Genomic DNA, 14,407 nt, shown 5'->3' with positions numbered 1-14,407 from the left:
GTTCGGACATCACTACAAAATGGCGTAGTTACTATATAGGGCCCTATGATTAGGGCGGGCATTCGGACACAGCCTGTTTGTTCCCAGATACTGATTAGAGTCTGCACACCTGCTCTCAATTCGGATCATCAGTGGCTACCACATTGTACTTCCTCTTTCCTGGTATCAGTAACACAGACATTCAACTTTCCAGAGCTTTCTAGTTCTCATGTATTTGTACATATCTTCTGTTCTCCTAGAGACTCCTTATTCCTTCTGTCACCTTCCTGTGTTCCTGACCCAATGTGTATAAATGTTTTGGACATGAAGAAAATAGCTGACACAAATGGTGAAGGACAGACTGAAACCAGACTTTATACTGGTCCTTCTCATTGATTTAATTTTGCTTGATTTTAAAGCAGTAAGTATTGATACCTGCAAATCATACAACTATCATTGAATAATTGAGCTCCCTACACAATTGTGCTGACACTGCCTTCTCATCTACCTGCTCTCATCCATCAACTGTAAAAACTGTAATTGTTTTTCTAAATATTGACAGTGTGATTTAATTAGTCTTTGCCCTTATGTTTTTAACAAATACCAAGAAGAAAGCTCCATTGTCACTCTGCCTCTGTTGGCTGGTCCGCACTCTGATTATCTGTGTGTATGTTTTAGGTGAATTAGATGTCAGGATTTTCGGGGTTGGACGTGTGCAGACAGACCTGGCGAGCTGAGAATGCATAAGGCTTTATTACTGTAAGTGAAGATAAACTAAGGCATCCAACAAAAGCAGAAGCTTTCAATGAAATCAAAAAGTCCAAAGTGTCCTTGAAAACACAAAGAATCTCCAAACTTTAAACTGAGTGACAAAAGGCACTGATCTGGATGTGTAGATCTGGAGGGCCTAGGAAAAAAATCCAATCAAACTAAAGAAAGGTTAACAGAGGTGGTAAACAAGCAAAGCTGACAAACAAATGATGATGACAAGAAACTGACAACAGCAAAAGAACAAATGTTTAAAGACAAGAATAAAACAATTTAATCACAAGTGAACACACTCGGCAAATGTGAAATATAAAACACGAGACATAAACTAATCCAAAATTGGAAATAATGTCAAAATAGAGTCCAGAACAGGAAGTGCATAACGGATCATGACAATATGAGACCTAACAGTGTTCATATTATAGGACTGACTTAAAAAGGAAAGTAAGAAGAAACAAGGCAAGTTTGTGGAACCCATCTTTAGTGCATGCACACTGGATGTGTGAACTGACACTTCTAACAGATTAATTAAACAGTCAGGGGGTTCACTATATTTGCACAGAGATGAACATGCATACACCCTGGTCATGGTGGAAAAAGAGGTGGGTGTGTAATTGATTGATTTAGTATGGTTGGAAATGTTAGTATGCAGCACCTGTTGCAAACTCAGTGAGCCACACAGCTATATGCAACTCCATCTCTCATAGCTGTCTCTCCATTCTCTTGTCACATCACCTATACAAACATGACATCATGCACTTATGATGGCACTTCTGAGTATGCACTTAATTTCATATTTTGAGTTCCACTGTGTAAAGCAATGAAGATGGCTCAGGCTTGTGATATACTGAGTTTTCTTACTATGCATGCTCAAACAAATACCTGGAGAATTAAAAGGTATACATAATTTCAGACAGACTGAACCAATACCTTCTTTTTGACTCCCATCACCCACTGCAACACAAACTAGGAGTCATCAGGACTTTTCACCACAGAGCAAACAACATCCCTACTTCTATGGAGGCCAAGAGAAAGGAGGACACTCACTTGAAGACAACCCTCAAAACCTGTGGCTACCCCAAGTGGACCTTCAACAAGACAACATCTGCATCAGGCAGAAAAACAAGAGACACAGTTGAGCCTCAAGATCCACAGAGGAAAATCCTGGTCACCGAGCTCTTCCCAAACCCGAGTTTTGGCCTCCGCCACCACCCGGGTCGCAGCACGCTTGGCCTGCCAGTACCCATCAACTGCCTCAGGAGTCCCACAATCCAGCCAGACACGGTAGGACTCCTTCTTCAAGTTGATGGCATCCCTTACCTCCAGTGTCCATCACTGGGTTTGGGGATTGCCGCCATAACAGGCACCAGAGACCTTACAACCACAGCTCCGAGCCGCTGCATCGACAATGCGACCACATTTCATTTTACTGCTCTGTTAAACATTCAAAATTAAAGTGCCATAAAAATAACATGATATAACATTTTAAATATATTGGGAATGCATGTCATGTATTTTTGTGCAACAAACATCTACACTAATATTCCAATAGTGCAAATAACTCAAAGTGCATGCTCTACATGTTAAATAATCAAAAAAGGTTAAATACAGCCAGGGGTGCTTGTCAATCTTTTTATCTGCATTAGGCTCAATCTCCTCTTCAAACGGTGCATCAGGAGGAGGGTCAGTGTTGATCGACACACCCGGTCTAACAGTTGTCTTACTATTGAATAGATGTTATCAGCGTACAGCAGTCCTATTTATATTGGTCAGTAGGTCCCTACTCACCTACTGGAACCTAGTGATAGGTTCAGAAGGTCATTATTATCCTACAGATCTTCATTGTTGTCATTACATACATTATATAAGTTACATTCTTAAGACAACTACATTTTGGTTAGGTTTAGGCATTAAAACGTCTTGTTTAGGTTTAGAAAATAAAACATGTTGGTTAGGTTTAAGAAAATAAAATATCTCAGTTAGGTTTGGGCAATAACACATTTTGGTTAGGGTTAGGAAATAAAATATCTTGGATTGGGTTAAGAAATTAAATGTCTTGGTTAGGTTTATTCAATTCAATTCAATTCAATTCAATTCAATTTTATTTGGATAGCGCCAAATCACAATACAAATCATCTCAAGGCACTTTACAAAAACTAAAACTAAAAACCCAACAATTCCCTTATGAGCAAGCACTTGGCAACAGTGGAGAGGAAAAACTCCCTTTAACGGAAGAAAAAACCTCCAGCAGAACCGGGCTCAGTTTGGGCGGCCATCTGCCTCGACCGGTTGGGGTGAGTGGATAGAGGAGAGAGAAAAGAACAGCAACAATAAACAACAAATAGACACTGCAGGTTGGTGGGACCAGTTTTTGCTCTCCACTGTCGCCAAGTGCTTGCTCATAAGGGATTTGTTGGGTTTTTAGTTTTAGTTTTTGTAAAGTGCCTTGAGATGATTGAATTGTGATTTGGAGCTCAGTGCACTGATGGTCCTCGGGCAGTCTAGGCCTATAGCAGCATAACTAAGGGATGGTTCAGGGTTGCCTGAAGCCAGCCCTAACTATATGCTTTGTCAAAGAGGAAGGTTTTAAGTCTAGCCTTAAAAGTATAGAGAGTGTCTGCCTCCTGAACCCAGGCTGGGAGCTGGTTCCACAGGAGAGGAGCTTGATAACTAAAGGCTCTGCCTCCCAGTCTGCTTTTGGAAACTCTGGGAACCACAAGTAGACCTGCACTCTGAGAGCGAAGTGGTCTATTGGGATAATATGGTACTATGAGGTCTTTAAGGTATGAAGGAGCTTGATTATGAAGGGATTTGTATGTGAGAAGAAGGATTTTAAATTCTATTCTATATTTTACATAATAACTTCTGTTTTCTCTGAGTTTAAAAGTAAAAAGTTACTGGTCATCCAGGCCTTGGCAATAAAATGAACAAAAATGTACTACTACAGTAGTTTCCAGTTAGGCATTTTTTATTATTTATTTTTTACTCAGTAATGGATGTGATTTGAAATGTATCAAAGTATAACACTTCAAAATATATATACTTAAGTAAAACTAAAATTACAGATTTAAAAAAAAACTTTAAAAATGACAAGTACACAAAAAAACCTACTCAAATGTATTTTGTTACTTCCCACCCCTGCTTTCCAGATGTGCAATCTGCATTTCAGACCATTTTACCTGAGCTTTGGCCTAGAGAAGACAGCAGTGTTTGTGGATCGTGTTCATATATGGCTTCTTTTTTGCATGATAGGGCTTTAAACTTGCATTTTTGGATGGCACTGCAAACTGTGCTCAGATTTTTTCTTGAGTCCATGCAGTGATGTCATTGCAGAATCATGCCTGTTTTAATGTAGTGCCATCTTGAGGGCCTGAAGATCACAGGCATCCAGTATTGTATTTCGGCCTTGTTCCTTGCACACAGAGATCTCCCCAGATTCTCTGAATCTTTTGATGATATTATGTAGGCCACTGATATTATATACAATGATGTATTTAACATCTTTGCAATTTTATTTTGACGAACATTATTCTGAAATTGTTTGACAATTTGTAGACACAGCTTATTCACAGAATAATGAACCTTGGCCCATCTTTACTTCTGAGAGAACCCGACTCTATAAGATGCTCTTTTTTTTGTTAGAAGTTTTCTTGCAAAGGAATAAGAGTGCAGTTCTTCTAGTACACACTGAAGGCTGTAGAGAGTTGTATTTGCTGAATAATGATATTGAATATGGCAAGCAAAAAATGAATAAACGTTGCACAAGAGAGTGGAAAGGTAGATTAAAGGAAGCTCATGGTTTCAACTATGATTATGGTGGTCAACACGATTATTTTATTATGCTTCTGATCAGGTCGGAGCCTCGATCGTAAATATCAAATATGTTTGATATTGATTTTATTGGATTTATTCAAAGATTCTTCAAGCTTTACAAGCATTTTTTATTTTATGAAATACATAAACATGGTTTGACTTCAAAGTACATTATGAGATTTGTAACTGTAAATAATGAAGGAAATTACTTTGTAGCCACAAAAAGAAAGTATTTTACCTATGCCAACTGTTTTCACATCTATCAGTTGATCTAATGTAGTGATGACATAAATCTCTGATCTATGTGGTGAAATAACAGGGTTTTCCAAATACCTTGATGGTGCAGAACTCATTCATCATATAATCTTAGGCAAATGTAATGCATATCTTTTTAAATTAAGTACAGATATCCTGCGTTATTGTGGATAATGGTGTTAGTAATGTCAGCTTATTTTTCTGTTTAGAATTCCTGTTTCCCACTTAATGAATACCTCTAAAACGACCCATATCTGTAGAATCAATTTATCGTATTTTCCGTCTATAAGTCGCACTTCTTTTTACTCCTCTGGTTTGTCCTGTGACTTATATATTGAAGCGACTTATATGTGAATATTTACAGTCATTTTGTTGAGTGCTCACTAGATTGCATTCTTGATTCAATTGAAGATCAATTTTGTACCGCTGAAAAATTAAAAACATTTTTGTTTCCGCTAAACTCTACCTCCTGGTGTAACACAAGAGAAAATGCTGTCCAAAAGAAAGAGCTATGCTGTAGACTTCAAAGTGCAGGTTTGGAGTGAGTGTCAGCATTCAGACAACCTGAGAGAGGAGGAGGAGACGCTGCTTCATCTCCCCCCACCCTGATGTTGGTGCAGTTTGAAAACTCAACATGCCTGGCACTTGCTTTTTTCCCAGCCTGGTCTGGGTATGGCATTCACCTTGTACCTGGCTGGCTGGAGGACTACACCAAACTTGCCTTCCAGACTTGGCAGAGAGTGGCCTAGTGGAACAGAGAGGGTGAAGCGCTGTAGAATCCAAGACAGGAAGAGGAAGAGCTCCATCTTGGCCAAGGCCTCACCCAGACAAACCCTGACCCCTGCACCGAATGGCAGATAGCTAGGTGATGGGGTGGTCAGAACCGTGCCCTCACTGTTCAAAAACCGGCCTACAGAGGAAGAAGACAGGAATTTTAATTAACACACAGAAGCAAAAGTACTAACCTCACATACAGGGTTCACCTTGGTGCTGATGTTTCATGTGCTGCACATAATTTGGTTCACATAAATTTAACGTTTTTACACCACAAAGACTGTAAGAGCTTTCATGCAACAGTGCATTCTTAAATGGTCAGTTCTATAATTTCAACAATCCACTCTTTTCTACTCAGCAAAATCTAGTTATTCAAGCTTTTGTTTTATTTTTCCAGAATGTAAGATAGGTGGTAGATGGAATTGGAAAGATAATTTGTATTTTCAGGAACAATTTCCCAATTAGGTGAGGTTTTTGTCTGGAAAGACACATTGCTCTTCTTGCGAAATGTTTATTTTCAGTGTTGTGAGCAGCACAAATGAAATTCCATTTTATTAAGTGTAGTGGAATGATTATCAATTTCTATACATTTACTTTGAAGTTTAGCAATTTATCAACATATTTTCTGTTAATGAATTGTTACGCACCACGGTTTAATGAAAATGGTGACAGTCGTGTTAACAATATCAGTGGCCAGAAATGTTTTTTTTATTTGTGTCACCATTAATCAAGCAATTTATTTAGTTCAGTAACCAATAAAAAAATTAATGACACTTGATAACTACACATCGTTGCATTCCAGGACAAAACATGGCGCTGTGAACAGAGGTTTCCTCCTACTAGGGTTAAAGAGCTCAGGGTTTTCCCATTCCTTCTCATCATGGTGCAGAGACCACAGGTTGATGATGACTCGAGTTCCTTTCTTGACTGTGAAATCGCTGATGCTGCAGAGGAGCAAAAAGCGAACAAAGTGAAGGAGGTAGCATGAAAAGTGCTTTTTCACACATTGGTTGTTCTTAGGTTTGACATTCTTTGTAGATGAAATAAGTATCTTTGACATAACTATTGCTGTATAGATCTTTTATATTGTTTCCAAACATTCTGAGGTGAATGTCAGTGAATGAATGCCAAGGTGTTGTTTTGCACACCTGGTGTCACTGAGGGCCACATGGGGGATGAGTAGAGGGGCCACAGGGCGGATCCGTAACACCTCCCTGATGGTTGCCTCCAGGTAGGGCAGACTGCCTCTGTCACTTAGCTGGGGAGACCGGTGGCAGCCCAACTTATTGTCTAACTCCTCCTGGATATGCTTCTGCACCTAAACACACATGACACACAAAAACCCATATTATCCACCAAAATACACTTTATTATAATAAATTGGTGTTTTGTCTTATCCATTAGATTTCACAAAGCCATGGTTGATAGAAGTCTCTTAGCTCTTATGAATTCTACAGTTTAAAAAAAATTTTTTTTTTTGGCATTTTCAACTTTTCTTGAACACAGGATAAGAGGAGAGAGGGGGGTGACAAATAACAAAGATTCATGTTGATAGTGTGGTCAAGTGGTATGTGCTTTAACAATGTGGCTATTTTGTATGAAGTTCACACTTGAGTGTTTATAGTCAGAGTAGTATCCAGTGGACTCCAGAGGAACTACAGCTTCTCCAACTGCTGCATGTTTGTAAACTCAAAAAATGCTAAAAGCAAAAAGCAGAAAACCCCACACACAATGCCCAACCTTAATTGAAATCAGATAGAGTTTTGAGTTTGAGGAGAAATAGACAGAAAATTATAGCTTGAGAGAGTGACAGGGTGTGACAGATGCTTTTATCTAGTCATACAATATATTGCTTTATGTCAAAATTAAGGCATTCTATCATGTAAAGCAATAATGTATGAAGGAGGAAAACCTTGTGATTAGTTATTTGAACATAATAATCTGTATGCCCAAAACTTCAAACTCAGGCTCCCTGCTGTTGCTCCAATCTTACCTGTGGGTGATGGATGAGATATGTAATGGCCCATTTAAGTACAGTGGTGGTGGTTTCCACGCCAGCACCAAAGATGTCTCCCACAGTCATGAGAAGGTGGTCTTCACTGAGGCCCACAGACTCTGCACTGATGTCTGCAGTGTTGTTCTCAGCGCTACGTTTGGCTTTCAGCAGAGCATCTAGCAGATCTCTCTGCACATGGTCCGTGTAATCTGCCTAAGAGTGGGTGTCATGTGAGTGCACAGTACAAACACACTCATAATATTTTGTATACTCTTCTTTCATGTGGAATGCATTTAGCAGGTAAAGCAAAGTACACCTTGGTGGTCATTGATCATGCTGCTGTGATCAAAAAGGATAGCAAACAAAGGATAGCAAGCTAAGATTGCTAAGGGTTAAAATGACTGCCACTAATCAGTTTCTATTTATTACAATAATATTCCAAGCAAACATGTAGGAAGGAAGGAATCAGTATGAATCACAAATGTCAGATGCCTATATAAATCTATAGATGTGGTGTTTTGCAGTTGGTGGTTGGTCTCTACTAACAAAAGAAAATTGTACCTTGTGTTCATCATATTTCTTCTGGAGAAGTTTGTCTCTGATTGAAACACAATGCTTTAGAAGATTCAGGTCTGCATTGGGAAAAATCTGTGACAGAGAGACACTGATTTATACACACACACACAGACACAGACACACACACACACACATATATATATATATATATATATATATATATACATATACACATTCATTTATGTTTTACACTGGCCACTAGTCGAGGTTTTAAGGGAGACACATTTCAGTAGAGAACTATTTTTCCAGAATACATTAAATTCTTTCACATAGGAATCTCATTGGACAAAAGGGAAATGTGGTCTTATATCATTGTAATACCTAAAATACATTAATATTTAAAAATACTCATGATGCACCTTTGTACTCCTTTGTCCTCCTTTTTTCCATTCTGTTGTTTCCTACATTCAAATTGTACTACCTGTAACCAGGGGAAGATGTCCACCAGGCTGTCCTTAGCCACAGTGTCCACAATGCCTTGGCTGTACTGTAGCATGGCTTCAAACTCTGGGTCTCCTCTGTGATAGGTTGAGTTGAAGCAGAGTGAACAGACAATGTTGGTGACAGCCCGAGTCAGCTCAGGAGAAAAATCCAGGGCCAGTCCACCAGCTGCTGCTTCAAACAGGATGGTGCACAGACCCTGGGCCTCTGTACAAACTGAGCAACACACAGTGGACAAACCACCTTCATGAACTCAATTAAAACTTTTAAAAATCCTAATGAAATGTTCATTTATTCATACATGGCATTCTTATAATGGGTGGATTGAGGCCTTGCTCCAAAGTAACTCTATTGTTGTTCACCATCTGCTGCCCCAAAACCTGGGCTTTGTGATGGATTGTACATTTTTTCTGTAATTTTCCGATTGAGTGAAACAGTAATTGTCATCCTTGTCAACATTGTCAACATCCCTAACCTGACTGTTCAAGTGCAGCATTAATCTCTTTGATCGTAGTATTGTAATCTCAGTTATGCTCTCCATATGTGTTCATGCAGTTCAGTTTGATCTTTATGGAACAATGCTGTTGTTTCTGTTTCAGGTATATTTTCATGTTGGATGCTTCCATTTCATATGTTCATGTTCCACTCACTTGCATTCTGTTGGTCTGGGGACAGAAACATTCAGGTATCTCAAAACCTGTACAAATAATACTAAACTATTTTTGTTATTTGGGTAAACTGACTTTTTAATTGATTGATCAATATTCATCATAAATACTGTATGCATGACAAAGCATTTTTCAAATGTTGTCAAAGCAGTTGAGCAAAGCAGTTATTGTGTCTATAACAATTATGTATCAGAAATTTTTTTTAAAGGAATTGTACTTACTGATCTTCTCAATGGAGGCAGAGCCTTCTCCAAACATGCCCAGAGCTCCATGGACTATTTTTCTGTGGAGCCTCCAGGTAGCACTGTAGTCTCCAAATGCAATGTCTTTCCCATCTCTGGTCAAAACATCTGTGGTCACCTTCATCACATAGGATAGGGATGGAAAAGGTGAAAACAGTTGATTTTTGCTCCTGCTGAGAAGAAGAAGACAGTAAAACTGACCTATACTCACAGTTCTGGGTCTTCCTGCAAATATTTTTCCCTTCTTCAGCAGGACTTCTTTGGCATGTGTGTGCTGGTTGATAATGATGACACAGTGAGATCCCATCATCAGAGAATATGTCTGTCCATATTTCTCTTGTAATTTTTTAAAAAATATATGAGGAGAGTGTGAGGTTCGCAGACTCAGCAAACTGCCAATCAGGGGTAGTGCTGGTAGGCATGGGGGATCACTGGAGCCACGTGCAGACATCCTGAGCTTCAGCTCCACCACTAAGAAAGCTAGTCCCACAGCCAAAAACACATACAAACACAAAAACCAAGCCATTTCTGTAGCACAGAACCCTTACAGAAGGGTTCGGTTCACTGGAGGCCAAGCATCACAGAGAGCTGTGCATGAAAGCCCTGAGCTGGTGCAGAGCCACACTTTTATGGAGCTTCTTCAATGCCAAATCCTTGACGCTGAATATTTAAGGCTGATAAGATGACCTGAATCACTTAACCCTTTCACATAACACTACGAATGTGTAGTCAGCAGTGGTGGAAAGTAATGAACTACATTACTGTACCACAATGCAGTTTTATGATAAGCTACATACTTTACTTGGATATTGATTTATATTAACATTTCAGAATATTCATATTTCCAAGCCAACGATATTTATCTTTGCAGCCATTGTGCTCACTTTGTAAAGGAACATTTAACATACAAAATATTGATCCTTAAGATTTACTGAAACCACACAGAGAAACAAGTTAAATGACAGTATACATTAATTAACAGAAATTACAGTATTACTGACAATACTTCTGTTCTTCTGTATTAGTTACAATGTAGTATTTCTTATTTTACTTAGGGAGGTGAATGCCTCTGGCACCAGAGACTCAAGTTCTTACAGTACCTTTATTTAACATTTAACGTTTGACTTGCCCTATATACTCATATAGGCTATCAGCACAACACGATACGTAAAATATTATTTTAACTTATATAATACATAGTTTACATAGACCTAATTAATTCTTTAAAAGTTGTATTACACCCAATAAACAATAATAATGAAACAGAAGATAACACGATCATCAATCAAGCATCAATGACGCAAATTACAAAGAAAATCTAAATGAATATCCAAAAGAAAGTTGTTTAATTTGCCTGGCTGTTAAATTAAACGCGTCTCCCGTACGCGTTGCTCTGTAGTTTGGCCCTTCCCGTGTACCGTCGTTAAGTAAACAAAAATGGCGTCAAGTGAGTGCCAGACGCGGTTTGGTCAGTCTGTCAAAGGGTTATTATCTGATAAAGTGGGCTCCTGTAGTGGGGATGCCATGGCACTGACCCGCCAAGTGCTGAGAGGATCCCGGAGTCAGGAGGTAAAACGATACGAGTGCTTTGATTAGAACATTATACAGCTGTTGAGACATCTTCATCGCGAAACCAAGGAGTACAAAATCCGTGTTTTCTTTGTCTATTTACTATTTTATTTTAATCCTATAAGGTTAACAGCTTCTCCTCGTGCCCTTTGTTTCTATGATGCCATAAGTATCTATTTTATTATTTGTAGAGGAAAAGTTGACGTTTGACAATAATGAAGCCCAATAAAGTTTGTTTAAAAAAATTTCCAATGTCCGGAGTCACCACCAGAACAGTGATTTTCTATTCAAAATAATAGCATTGCTAGAACACTCAACAGTCACTCTAGTAGAATGAGTTTTATTTTGACAGTTGAGCTTTAGGCTTTGTTACCATTTGTATACTGAATGCATCATTCTCTATCCAGAATTAAAAAGCATGTGAAACTTCTGGCATGGTATCAACAAAAGCAAACATAACTCGAGCAAAACTGGAGTCTAATCGTTTAAAACAGACCTGACGTTAGAGCTGGGCAAAGAGCTTAGATATTCACCAGTCCACAGAAACTATCTAGAAATAGAGACAATTTAGAAATGTGGCTATTCAGAAGTGAATACCCAGCTGGGATTACTCCTGACAAAACACAAAATGTTAGTGAACTAAAACAGGAGCCCAGAGTAACAATTTTTGGAGTAGCCCTGTGAGAAGCCAGACCTTAATCAAGTAAAGATGGATTAAAGATTATGACTAAACAATGGTTCAGCATTTTTCCTGAATGTCTGTGTAGGTCTGATCCAACTACAGGAAGCACATGTTTAATGTTGTTGCTGGGGGTTCAACAAGAAATTAAATCCAATGGTGCAATTAATCCAGAACACCAATTCATTCCGAAGGGTTCACATACATCTTCATATGACTGCAAACTGTGCAGTTAATTTGCTGGATCATTTGAGTCACTCTACAAGCTAAAGTGCAATTCCCAGGTTCAGCCTTTGAGCAGAATTAATTTGAATTTTCTACTTTCCTTTTTTTTCATGTGAAGATCTTAGTTTGGAATTTGGAGTTAGTTATCTGACAAAACAAAAACACAGAAACTCTTGTCAGATTAATAGTAAATCAAAAATCAGTACTTACAGCCCTAAATGTCATGTCATATCATTCAGCTTCTTGGTCAGGCAGCAAGAAATATGGTCATTCAGGAGGATGCCATCCTGCACTCTGAGGATGTAAGTATCAAAATATACAGTCAGGTAATTCAACCCATTATACATTGGCAGTGTTTGTGACAACTCAGAGGAGTAATATAATGTGAAGTTACTTGCTCTTGTTTGTATGATCCACAAAACTTTTAACATCATTATCATATGTGTTCCAGAGTCTGAGGAAAATGTCCATTATCACCACACATTTACAGTACCAGTGAGTATCAGTCACCTATTTGTGAGTACAAAATTATGAAACCTGTTAACATTTGGTTTAAGTGAACACTGAAAGAGTCTGTCTCATTGTCTGTTACTAAGGCAGGAGGCCATCCAGAAGAAGTAAGTCTAAACACTCCACTCTGTTTATGCTTTACAGTTTTATCAGTAAGCCATAACAGAGACTGATCATGTGCATTTGTTTCCATCCTCCAGTGTGGAGCACTCTAAAAACCTGCAGGATCAACTGAGACACCTTCTGAAGTGAAGATAACACACCCCCATCCTCAGTCTCAGCAGGATTTGAAGCATGTTTAATGTCATATTTATCCTCTATAACAGTTGTGGCTGGTACACTTGCAAGTGCTGTTAGTTAACATTTTAGAAGTGAAATGGAGCTTGGTAACAAACACCATTTTTCACCACCTAGTTATGCAAAATGTTATTTGTTGTATTAAACTGATTTATTACATTACCTGTTTCATATTAGTACCTGATAATGCCATCATGTGACTGAAACAAGCATCATGTGAGTGTTAAAATGGTGTAGAATCAGACACCTGTAGCTCAAAAGAATGAAATGAGTCACAAGCCTTAAAACTTCTTTTACACACTTTTGTATGGTAGTTCTAGACTTTTCCAATGAGTGATAGAAGTTAACATTTTATTTCCTGTCTACAACAAAAGATTTGATGGTATAGGCAGCTAATATAAAACTGATGTGTGAGAGCTGTAACCCTAAAAGCACGACTTCACTGATTATGTTACAGAAAACTTTGGTGCCCTGCACACTGGTTGCATAAGACCACCAGAGTATTTGGGCCCTCAGTTGTGGAATATCTATATCATCATCTCTTGTAAAAAATATTAAATGTCTGGGACATATTATTAAATGAACAGTCATTTATTGTAGTCAGCATGTTGGATGTGGGAGACATGGACAGGTGTAAAGACCTGAACAACTTTACGGTCCATTTCACCCTAAAGCTAAGAAATTGTAAACAGAAACCTTTCTGGGCTATACTATCAGCTCAGACTCTTGGTAAATGAGTAAAGGAACGGACTTATCAGCCTGAAGGCCAAACATCTGCTTAACCCTGAGAGTGTCCCTGAGTCTTGTTGTCTAATGTTTTATGACCAAGTCTAGTTTAAGCAGCTGTGTGTTTAATGCACAAGGTCTTTATGTAAGAACACACCCTTGGATGTGCTGAAAGTGGAAAATATAAGTCTTGTTGTCTAATGTAGCACATGTTCCACAGCAATATACCCACAGTGGTAATGACCCACATACAGAGGACAAAATAATACGGAAAGTATTCAGACCCCTTTAAATTTTTCACTCTTTGTGTCATTGCAGCCATTTGCCAAAATCAAAAAAGTTCATTTTATTTCTCATTAATGTACACTCAGCACCCCATCTTGACAGAAAAAAACAGAAATGTAGACATTTTTGAGAATTTATTAAAAAAGAAAAACTGAAATATCACATGGTCATAAGTATTCAGACCCTGTGCTCAGTATTGAGTAGGAGCACCCTTTTGAGCTAGTACAGCCATGAGTCTTCTTGGGAATGATGCAACAAGTTTTTCACACCTGGATTTGAAGATCCTCTGCCATTCTTCCTTGCAGATCCTCTCCAGTTCTGTCAGGTTGGATGGTGAACGTTGGTGGACAGCCATTTTCAGGTCTCTCCAGAGATGCTCAATTGGGTTTAGGTCAGGGCTCTGGCTGGGCCAGTCAAGAACGGTCACAGAGTTGTTCCGAAGCCACTCCTTTATTATTTTAGCTGTGTGCTTAGGGTCATTGTCCTGTTGAAAGGTGAAGCTTCGGCCCAGTCTGAGGTCCTGAGCACTCTGGAAGAGGTTTTCTTCCAGGATATCTCTGTACTTGGCCGCATTCATCTTTCCTTCAATTGCAACCAGTTGTCC

At 38.7% G+C, this 14,407-nt stretch overlaps 2 protein-coding genes across 5 annotated transcripts; one reads left to right on the top strand and one right to left on the bottom strand.

Moving 5' to 3' along the window:
- Window positions 1-5,110: 5,110 nt before the first annotated feature.
- Window positions 5,111-12,245, bottom strand: cyp17a1 (cytochrome P450, family 17, subfamily A, polypeptide 1). 2 transcript variants are annotated; one of them, XM_026309629.1, is made up of 9 exons: window positions 12,196-12,245; window positions 9,724-9,983; window positions 9,492-9,630; window positions 8,583-8,818; window positions 8,147-8,233; window positions 7,583-7,798; window positions 6,738-6,907; window positions 6,430-6,533; window positions 5,111-5,725 (listed from the first exon to the last, which is right to left on the bottom strand). In XM_026309629.1, exons 2-9 carry the CDS (start codon window positions 9,961-9,963, stop codon window positions 5,445-5,447), a joined length of 1,473 nt encoding a protein of 490 aa, XP_026165414.1. In that variant the 5' UTR covers window positions 9,964-9,983; window positions 12,196-12,245; the 3' UTR covers window positions 5,111-5,444. The 2 variants fall into 2 exon arrangements, with proteins under 2 accessions (XP_026165414.1, XP_026165413.1); XM_026309628.1 differs by lacking the exon at window positions 12,196-12,245 and having other exon boundaries at window positions 9,724-10,443.
- Window positions 10,933-13,391, top strand: borcs7 (BLOC-1 related complex subunit 7). 3 transcript variants are annotated; one of them, XM_026309632.1, is made up of 5 exons: window positions 10,933-11,081; window positions 12,225-12,287; window positions 12,437-12,480; window positions 12,586-12,602; window positions 12,696-13,391. In XM_026309632.1, exons 1-5 carry the CDS (start codon window positions 10,950-10,952, stop codon window positions 12,728-12,730), a joined length of 291 nt encoding a protein of 96 aa, XP_026165417.1. In that variant the 5' UTR covers window positions 10,933-10,949; the 3' UTR covers window positions 12,731-13,391. The 3 variants fall into 3 exon arrangements, with proteins under 3 accessions (XP_026165417.1, XP_026165415.1, XP_026165416.1); XM_026309630.1 differs by having other exon boundaries at window positions 12,582-12,602; XM_026309631.1 differs by lacking the exon at window positions 12,586-12,602.
- The last annotated feature ends 1,016 nt before the right edge of the window (window positions 13,392-14,407 follow it).

This window comes from Mastacembelus armatus, chromosome 15 (genome assembly GCF_900324485.2).
Source record: "Mastacembelus armatus chromosome 15, fMasArm1.2, whole genome shotgun sequence".
In the NCBI taxonomy this organism is placed as follows: Eukaryota; Metazoa; Chordata; class Actinopteri; order Synbranchiformes; family Mastacembelidae; genus Mastacembelus; species Mastacembelus armatus.
The sequence above is the reverse complement of the archived record's forward strand: the minus strand, read 5'-3'. Positions and strand labels throughout refer to the sequence as shown.